This window comes from Rhamphochromis sp. 'chilingali', assembly GCF_963969265.1.
Source record: "Rhamphochromis sp. 'chilingali' genome assembly, chromosome: 1".
NCBI lineage: Eukaryota > Metazoa > Chordata > Actinopteri > Cichliformes > Cichlidae > Rhamphochromis > Rhamphochromis sp. 'chilingali'.
Genome location: NC_137929.1, coordinates 45370307 through 45380676, shown reverse-complemented (window position 1 = coordinate 45380676; position 10370 = coordinate 45370307). Strand labels below are relative to the sequence as shown.

The 10370-nt window shown below is 39.9% G+C and overlaps 1 protein-coding gene across 1 annotated transcript; it reads left to right on the top strand.

Moving 5' to 3' along the window:
- Positions 1–548: 548 nt before the first annotated feature.
- LOC308393318 (N-acylneuraminate cytidylyltransferase-like) lies at positions 549–9347 on the top strand. Its single transcript, XM_080876991.1, has 8 exons — positions 549–926; positions 2544–2686; positions 2768–2923; positions 5345–5481; positions 6877–6971; positions 7061–7232; positions 7331–7496; positions 7745–9347. The coding sequence occupies exons 1-8, from the start codon at positions 712–714 to the stop codon at positions 7957–7959; spliced, it is 1299 nt and encodes a 432-aa protein (XP_080733117.1). The 5' UTR covers positions 549–711; the 3' UTR covers positions 7960–9347.
- The last annotated feature ends 1023 nt before the right edge of the window (positions 9348–10370 follow it).

The window sequence follows — 10370 nt, the reverse complement described above, 5'->3', positions numbered from 1 at the left end:
TTAGGTAAGAGCCAACGTTTGGTTCTTTAAAATCACAGCCATTGTAACCAATGGGGTTTTTTTTGTTTTTGTTTTTGTTTTTTTACAGGCTTTTATCCTTTGCCTGCTGAATCCATTTCATTCAAATTATAGTTTCAAACAGCGGACAGCTCTTTTCATTTCCTGACTGCAGTTCCCCTACCCTTCTTTTAACCTCTTATTCCGGTTAGGAAAAAGAGGTATCGCTTCAGTCTGTCTGCAGATCAAAGTTAATGTTACTGATTGAACAGGTGTTCCTGGTGTGTGTTCGCTGTTCAAACAGCTGCAGGTACAGCAAAATGTAAGCGAGGAAAATAACATTTAATACATTTTCCAAATCACCACATTAATACACACACAGGTCGGTACAGTGCGTATGTCCTGGTTCAGCTCATATAATAAGGCGCATAGAACAAACTATAAACCCGCCTCCTCTCCCTGCAGAGGGCTGAGGAATCTTTCATTAATGATGACGCTGTGTTCCGGAGACCTGATTGGTCGGTGGGCGGTGCTTTCACACCTGTTGCTCTCTGATATTTTACTTAACCTGCTCCGGAGCAGGTAGATCTACTGCACAGGTTATCATAGCGATTTATGTCGGTAATAAGTGAGCCACCTTCATAGTAGGCCACGGAAGTCACCCGGATAAACCCAGACCTTGCTTCGTAGTAGGAGTAGATCTTTGACGTCGTTATGGCATCCGCTACACGGAGAAACAATGAGACCTCGTTAGACGAATGTCAGTCATCGAGCAAACTGCCGCGAAATGCCAAGAGTCACATAGCAGCTTTAATTTTAGCTCGAGGGGGGAGCAAAGGGATCCCGCTGAAAAACATCAAGATGCTGGCCGGGGTCCCGCTCATCGGGTGGGTGCTGAGGGCCGCCGTGGACTCGGGAATGTTTGACAGGTGAGGAAGGACAAGAGCTTTTATTGTAGGGTCAGATGAACGAGCACCAGCAGCCAACTTTAATGTCTTTTCGTTGTGAAAACATCAAATCAGAGTTGATTATATTATATTAACCTACTTCTGTCCACATGTCATAACGGCCTCCAGTATTTTGCACATCAGTAAAGTCAGGGAATAATGCATCAGTTTGCTCCCTGATCGCTACTGCTGAGCAGCTGCGTGTTCAGCTTTCAGTGTGACGTGGAGGAGTCCCACGCGTCCTTTTAGGATGTTTACAAAGTCACAAATGAAGAAAACTGCTCGCATTTATCTACTATATTCCACTTCTTTTTTTTCATCGGCGTGACTCCGCAGACATAACCTGCACATTATGAGAAACATTTTCTAACATTTTTGTCAAACTTATTTTGACGTTACAAACACTATTACGATCTGGAATTTGTCTCTTCCCATTAAAGTCACCCTCAGCTGAAACATAACTACTCATACACTTAAACTGTGAGTTACAGCAATTCATACAATTATGCAACAAAACCCTAAAACGTCCAAACTGCCAATGAGTTATTGCACTGTGAGCTCAGTTTAATTATCCGTTAACAGTGTAGTGCCGCTGCAGCCATCGTTTAACCAACATGAGATCATTCATCAAAAAATCTGCTTACTATAAGTGCAGATTTGTTGTTGTCGTCTTGTTTGTTTGTTTGTTTTTATCGTACATCAGATTCGTTCATAAAAAAAATGGAGCATGCGCACTGAGCTAGGGCATAATTTATATTCCAGCGAAAAGAACAGCAATTACCAGTTATTTAGTCTTCCTACAACTGGTTTGTTCGTTTACCGATAAGCTTGGAGGTACGTGTGTCACCAAGAGGCTGGCAGGTTGTGTGCGTGTGGTTAATTACAGACACAAATTCTCATTTTGTTTTGTTAGCTTTTTGCAGGTCATGTCTTGTTTTCTGATAAGGTGAGACTTCTCTGCCATCATTATCACAGCTGGCTGTGTCATTGTCGACAATTATACTGGACACATTTATTAATATTAAGCCCAGAATCCCTCTTAAGCCGCCCCAACAGGTGGATACACAGATTTGATTTTGCAAATTTCCTGATCCTCCCCCAATTTGTTCAGTGAGCTTTCATGTGTTAAGTAAAATAAAATGTGAAGAGACTGAGTCTCAGTCTAATCTCCGTAATTATAATGGATCACATCCATAGACCAAAAGTCGATATTGATATAAAAATGTCGACATAAAAATTAAATAAGCAAAAAAGAGACGGAAGAAACACCCTTCAACTATATTACGAGTGTTGACTGTTCAAAGTTCCAACTTCCCTCTTGCAACACCACAACTTCAACACACTGATCCGAACAAAAACGGGAGTAAACAATTAAAAAAATAACTCATGACAGTTGGTAGAGAAATTAACTGTTTTGTATATCCAAAAACAAAAATATCGGGCGATATATCAGAGTATTGTTTTTCTCAATCGCTTACATTGGACGATCTCTAATCACTATATCTTTGGCTATGAGGACAAATTACAGAACGTCTAGTAGTGTTATGAAAAGAGACGGTTACAATTAATAATAATGATTATGCACCTTCACTTTCACAGTGTGTGGGTATCAACGGACCATGATAAAATTGAGGAAGTTGCAAAGGCATGGGGTGCTCAGGTGCACCGGAGGAGTCCTAAAGTCTCCAGAGACTTTTCCTCATCAGTAGAAACCATCCAAGAGTTTCTTGAGCACCATAAAGGTAGGAACGTGTTTCTAAGATGGTCTCAAAGCGTTGCCCTGCTGCCACACAGTGCAGATTACTCTGCTTTTGTTTTCACAGAGGTGGATATAGTTTGCCACTTCCAGGCTACATCACCGTGTCTCCACCCGTTCCATGTGAAGGAGGCCTTGGAGAAAATCACGGTGCACGGTTATGATTCTGTCTTCGCAGTGGTCAGGAGACACCAGTTTCGCTGGAAGGAGGTTAAAAAAGGATGTAAGTGAGCAAGTCTGCACATTTGACCTCTGATCTCACGTTTACCTTTTACAAAATGTGTTACTGTCTTACAGAAAGTATTATGAAGAGAAAGAGAATGAGCTGCCTAGTTAGTTAGAAATATACTGTAGTATATTTTTATATAATAAGCTCAAGTTATTCATCTATTATCCATTACGTGCTCCTACATGTTTGTATAACTAAACATATCAATGCCCCCCTTATCTGATTCTTATTGCACTACAAACCTCTTAAAATGCATTTAAAAACAACAAAGAACATAAATTAATGTAATTAATGAGGTTTGTGCTCTTGGAGTGCTTCTTATATTTCAGCTGCCTAAAGGAAAGTATTTAAACTATTTTTAGAGGGTGTGGTTATCCTTTTCATCTTGTTTGTCTTCTCTTCCAAATAGACCTGTGTGTTGTTTTTTTACACTCACTTTCTCAATTTTCACAAAAAGGTCAGATTTCTTGCTGGTATGTTAAAGGATTCAAATGACAGGGAGGAGCAGCCATTAAATAGACGATCTTTGCACCTGCACCTTAGTAATTATTAACTGCGATAAACAAAATCCAACAGATGCTTCACTGGACAAACAATGAATCCTTACAGTGACAGTCTTTCTTTTTTATACTTGTTTTTTTTAACTGCTTGGTGTTTCTAAAAATGGGATTGGAGAACTGGTCCCAAGTTGAGAACTGGTTATTTGAGCTATTACAGTACTAAATTTCCAAGCTTATCAGCTCCCTTCATCTGATAATTATTGATCTGCATGCAAGCAGCTTTCAGTTTTGATACTTACTCACACTTGTGCTTGTTTTCCACCCGGGGGAAGCACAGAGGCAGTTGTTAGGCATTCATGGATTACTCGTCTCCCTGCAGAGAGTGTTTACAAAATGCAATATACTGCCAAAAGCATTTGCTTGTCTAACCTTACATGCATATGAACGTCCCATTCTTAATCCATAGGGTTTAATATGATCTCTGCTGACGTTTTGCAGCTATAATGGCTTCAACTCTTCTGGGAAGGCTTTCCACAAAATTTAGAAGTTATATGGGAATATTTTTTTTTTATGATTCTTCCTGGGGCACATTTGCGAGGTCAGACAGTGATGTATGATGAGAAGACCTGCCTCACAATCTTCTCTCTAATTCACTCCTCACATAGTGCCTCAGTATCTGCTGACCCTGCTCTGTGATTATGTGTGCCCTACCACTTTTTGGCTGAGTTAAAAGAGGTACCAATAATTAAGTCACTGCACACTGTGCCTGACATTTCTTACCAACCTAAATCAGATGCAGCAGATTCATGTAACAAAACAAAAGTCAGGTACTTGCATCATTTCCCAGTATGTTGATAGCTTAAACAAATAACATAACAAGACACTGATCTTTTCAATCTTGTTCACTCTCCATAGTTATACTAATAATAATCCAAAACATTGCCGGTTATCACGGCTGTCACTAGTTCATTTTCCACTTTTCTTCATTTATATCTTGCATTCACACAGAGTGCCAAAGAGGAGTGCAGCCATCCGTCAGGTGCGCAGCTCCAGGTAGTGGCTGGTGGCATTGTAACTTTGAACATTAAACTGCTGCTGTGCATTAATAAAACAAAACTAATAACAGCTAACATTTAAAAATCTACCTGACTAGTCCCACACTTTTGTATTTTAAAAGAGGCATGAAAGACCCAGAATCTCTCAGAAGTGAAGGGTTTTTGCAGCAACAGTGAATCTCCTCAGACAAGAACTAAAAGACTCTTAAGTTCCTACTGTCACCATACGGAGTGCTAATATATCCTGATGCGGTGAATCATAAAATCAAACTTTAAGTCCTAATTTAGTTGTTAATTCCTTTTCACTTGCTTACTTATCACCAATAAGACATTTTGAACCATGCATCCTGTTTTACTTGGCATAAAGTCATTTCACTTTGGCACATGCATGTATTTCTAAGTTGTGTTTGTAATTACCCACATGCACACAACCTGTCAGTGCACTTGATTACACACCTACCTCCAGGTTTACAACCAGTTTAAAGGTTAACTCATAAACTGGTTGTTGGAGGTATAGATCGTGACTGTTGTTCCTTTTACTGGAATTTCCTTTTCATCCTTCATCGTGCACACTCGTGTTTCCTTTTTTCATTAGTTTTATGAACAGATCAATACAACTCTTAACATGTATATGATAAAAGACATACAAACAAACAAAGCTACAGAATTTAACACATTTCTCACAGATTTGGTCACCCACCTACTATGATGGCATGAATTTCCCTTAAATGTCTTTTTAAAAACTCAGTTCACTCACACACTGGTTACTATGTCAAGAAGCAGACAGCTTCTCTGTGTAAATAACTACTTAATGGAAAGAGGAGTTTGCATTGTTATTAAGGGATCCTATTTCCTTCTAGCTGGTGAGAAAACAGTGCCATTCAATCTGGAGCCAGCCAAACGGCCGCGACGTCAGGACTGGCCAGGGGAGCTGTGTGAGAATGGCTCATTTTACTTCGCCAAAAAAGAGATCATTGAAAAGGAAGGACACTTGCAGGTAAAGGTGGTGGTGATGATGGTGGTGATGATGGTGGTGGTGCATATATGGTTTAAAATTACTATAATGACTTTATAATAACTGAAAAAACAGCCCCAATGCCCAACAGTTAAACCGTGCCTTTTTTTTATTCCTGGTTGGCACCAACATTAAACACACACCTATAAGACAGCAGCAGATGAGATTGATGACAAATGGATCAGATTTCATCAGCTAAGTTGTCGAAGAGATTGTTCAATCCCTATTGCTGTAAAAATATCTCGGCATGCTGTCTGCAAGCTTTTGAAATCTCCAGACTCTTTATTATGAAAAGGAGTCCTTGGACTGCAGGAAAAAAGTCTGCTTAAAACAGGAACAATGTTATTTTTATAGGGAAAAAGTGTCATTGAATAAGAAGCTTAACTTAACTTTGGGAGGAAGTAAAGAAAAAACAGACTTTCTGAGCTGGATTTCCTGTGTTGAAAGTTTAGTTAGTTGTGTTCTATTTTTGTGGGATTCTTACTGAAACTGTGTTACGTTCCCCTGAGGGGTCTAGGCGATGAGGGGGGAGTAACAAAAAGTGACCGGGTTAGAAAAAGGAGTCAAGGAGGCAAAAGGGTTAAATCAAAGAGTTTTATTAAAGTTCCCTTTCAAACTCAACTAAAAGAGACGGACAAACCACTATCACTGTTTAAGAAAACAAACAAAACTCAGGCGTGGTCAATAAAGTAAAACGTAAGCCAAAAAGAAAGAGCAGCTCACTAGCTGAAAACCACCAAAAACACTAACACAGCTCACTAGCTACAAACACTCAGCTCACTAGCTACAAACACTCAGCTCACTAGCTACAAACACTCAGCTCACTAGCTACTAACACTCAGCTCACTAGCTACTAACACTCAGCTCACTAGCTACTAACACTCAGCTCACTAGCTACTAACACTCAGCTCACTAGCTACTAACACTCAGCTCACTAGCTGTAACCGCACTCTGGCCCAGAGCTCACCTTTCCCTGGGCTTAAATCTCCCTGATTACTGACGGGAGTCAGCTGTGTAAAAGGGAAAGGTGGCACCTCAGGCAGAAGAGGTAGTGGGACACGCCCACACAGGCACCTTCAGGAGGAGGCCCTGCTAGGGCTGTAACAAACTGATATTGGGTTCAATTTCATTTGATACTCAGTCTTGCGTATTTCTCTTTTTAATTGTTGTGTAGTTTGATGTATTTAGGAGAAGAATCTGGCAAAAAACAAAACAAAACCCAAAACATAAGGACAGAGATCTGGCTGGTACCCAACAAGGGGGAAAAAAATCTATAATAAACCAAAGGACCAAATTGGACTGTGACAGCTCCACGGCTTTTCCAAACCCTTTGTGTAACAATACATCTAAGTCATGCTTGTGTTTTCACCTCTGTAGGGCGGTAAGTTAACCTACTATGAGATGCTGCCGGAGTACAGCGTAGATATAGACGTGGACATTGACTGGCCTGTGGCAGAACAGAGGGTTCTCAGGTGAGAAGCGCCGAAAATAATGTCTACCAGTCAGCTTTTAATCAACTATCCATTCCCTTTCCTGATCCAGCCTATGTTTCTCCAATCAGGTACGGTTACTTCGGTAAGGACACACCAGAGGTGGTCCGCCTAATGTTCTGCAACATTTCCGGCTGTTTAACTGATGGAAAGATCTTTATGTCTGTGTCGGGAGAGGCAATGGTGTCTGTCAACACCAGAGACACAACTGGGCTTCGGATGCTGCAGGAAGAACAAGTTGAGGTTGGATTTTTTTTTTCAGCTGTCTGAACAGAATTACGTAAACTGGCCCATCTTGTGGAACGTCGCTCACAAAACTGCACTCTGTCTCGCTTCACCAGGTCATACTGTTGACCACAGAGAAAGACCCCATTGACCCAGCTTTGCTTCAAAAACTTGAAGATAGGATAATGTGCAAGGTTGAGAAGGTGGGACAGGAGCCGCTGAATGATTTGCAATCAATCGTTGAGAAGAAGAAGCTGGAATGGAAGGATGTGGCGTTCATGGGTAAAACAACTGTATTTTTATTTGTTAACAGTTTAATTGGCAGGAATTGGAAACATGTTGAGGCTACTGCTTTAAAAGGTGGTGTATTTAACATTTATGTTAAAGTGCTGTTTTAATCAAATCTGAATAGTGTCTGGCAACAAATTAACAATTAAAGATGTCTGACTGTTTGTGTTTGTGCAGCCAATCTCTGCAGCTTGTTTAAGTAAATTATTATAGGGACTAATGATCTTCTGTTCCCCTCTCAGGTTTTGATCAAGCAGATGTGAAATGCCTGAACCTGGCAGGGCTGAGTGCAGTACCCAGCGATGCTCCAGCTGTGGCTAAAAAGGCTGCAAAGTACATCTGCCATTGTGCTGGGGGATCGGGAGCTGTGAGGGATTTCACCGAGCACATTCGGCTGCAGAAGCAAATGGCAAAATCTCAGAGGGAGCACGACCGCATCGACCGCCACAACTTCTAATCTTAAAAGAAGTCTACATGGAAAAGGTTGAGAGTAATAAAACAAAACGATGCACATGCATGTTAGAAATATTGAGGCCAGATTTACAGTAGCCCACCCTCTTTCAATCTAAGGTTTTATATATCAGGACATCAAAAAAGTCATGTGGTCTGTACATAAACACAAAACACATTAACACATTATAAAACACTTTTGTTTTAAAAAATAAACTACAAGGAAACTGTTCCCACTAAAGGTCCAAACAACAAACTTGTTGCACCAAAAATGTCATTTTTTTTTTTTCACTATGGCTAAGCAATGTACTTGACCTCTTAGGTTCTCAAAATTGTCTTCATTTTTAACACTAATAGAAGGTTTTTTTTCGGTTGATTTAATAAACCTGGTCAAAAATATTCCCTGGCATTCAAATCCAACTTGGCAGTAGCTGGGTTAAAGCAAAGAAACTTGCACACGGACCTCATGCAGTGAAGGTTTTTGTCCCCCCTCCCCACACACGCGCACGCACACACACACTATGAATAGGATTCTTGCACATGGAATAAAAGAAGAAATTTTGACAACGCTTTGAATTTCATACGTTAAATCAGATGTTAATTTAGGTTAGGGTTGAATTCCATCACACAAAGTAAAGCACCAAATGTAAACATAACGCGTTAAGCTAGCACTAGCAAGGCTGCACTGAACTGTCACATTTACTACAAGGACACTGGAGGACTGTACTAGAAAGCAATGTTTGGGGTCAACTCTGAAGCTACTGTCTAAGCTCTCTCTGTAATCACAAATCTACAGATGGCGTCACTGTTATGTTTTTCTTTTTCGAAACTGGCAGATAGTGCCTCCAAGTCCTGGGAAGAAGTCATGCAAAAATCCAAATAATTACAAGGTCGATGTGAAAAAGAAATGAAGTCCTCTATCACCTCTCCACTCAAAAACATGTCACAGTTATCATGCATCTGTTGTTTATGCCGCTGATATCCCCTGCTGCCCTGCTTCAAACATAAGGGCAATGCCTTAAATAAAACTGAAGTTTGATGGTTTCTTGGTAAGGTTTGGAGGTGAAGCTAGCTGGATTCTGTCACTTTCCTCTTTTTGCAGGCTATATGCTTAGCTAGGTTTCTCCTCACTGTAGTATACTCTAGATTATTCTAGAATAGGGTAAGAAAGCAAACGTATTCTTTAAAAATAAGAATTTAACAGTGTTTGTGAGGGGGGTAAGGTGGGGTAAGGTGTATGTGTAAAGGTGTATTCTTTCCATTTTTAATTCTGTTATTCAAAGATTTTGCATTGCTTTTCTCCTGTGCTTGTTTTGGTTAAATGTCTTTTAAATCATTCTCTGGTTTTAATTTGACTGGATTATGATTATTTTATAATTATTTTTAAATTAATAAAATATTTCAAGTTAACAAAACAAGTTTGGGTACTGTCATCATTATCCATTTTCTTAACAGGAATGTAGTTGGACAAAGACAATTTAGGTCATCACAAAAACTCAACACTTCATGGCATTTACTAATGTTATTTTGAACATCGGACAATTTCTCTGCCAAAAGAAATTCTGGCACGGGTCAATTTTGGTCTCCACCCTTTTCCAGCTGAGGACCATGGCCTCAGATTTGGCAGTGCCTTCCACTGCCAAATCTGAAAGTGGTGAAAGCCTTCCAGCACTTGGCTATGCCTTGAAATTCTGTCCTCAAAAATTACAAACAGAATCGGTGACAGACATGATCTCGTTTCTGGTTGAGTCCGACTTATTGCCGGCCCACGAATAACCCATGATAGGTGAAATCCGCGAAGTAGCCAGCTTTATTTTTTACAATTATTATAGATGTTGTAAGTCTGAAAAACCCCACAGTACACACTTTATACACTTTTCTCAGACAGGTGAACATTTTCACACTTTTCTTTCTTCTTTAAAAACTCTCAAAGTTCAAGCCTTCATAGAAAAATAAGGTCAGTATTATAGAATGAAACCAAAGATCAAAGTTTTCAGGTCTAGAACATGGGAAACATGGGGTTAGTATCTTATCTTAGTATCCAAGAACATTTGGCATGCAGACTGGAGCAGCCTGGGACCGAATCACCTGCATCTAAAATGCCCACTGAAAAACAAACAGGCTTAAATGTGCATGGAGTTTATTTCAAGATATTGTAAGTGCCAAACTGTCATTGCTAGAATTTCTTAGTGCAGATGCTTTTGTCTTGTTTTATTAGAAGTTTATACAATGAAAATCTTTGCATATAAAAGTTGCAAATCAGGTTTGTTCATTTGCATCAAAGGTCATGCCTTTAAAGACAGAACTAACTGTCAAACCGTCCCTGTGCCTTGAGTGTTGCCTTGCCACTGCTTTGCCCTTTTTGCCGTGTGTCATTTCCATGCCCTCTCTCATTTCATAGACTGCATATCCTTGATT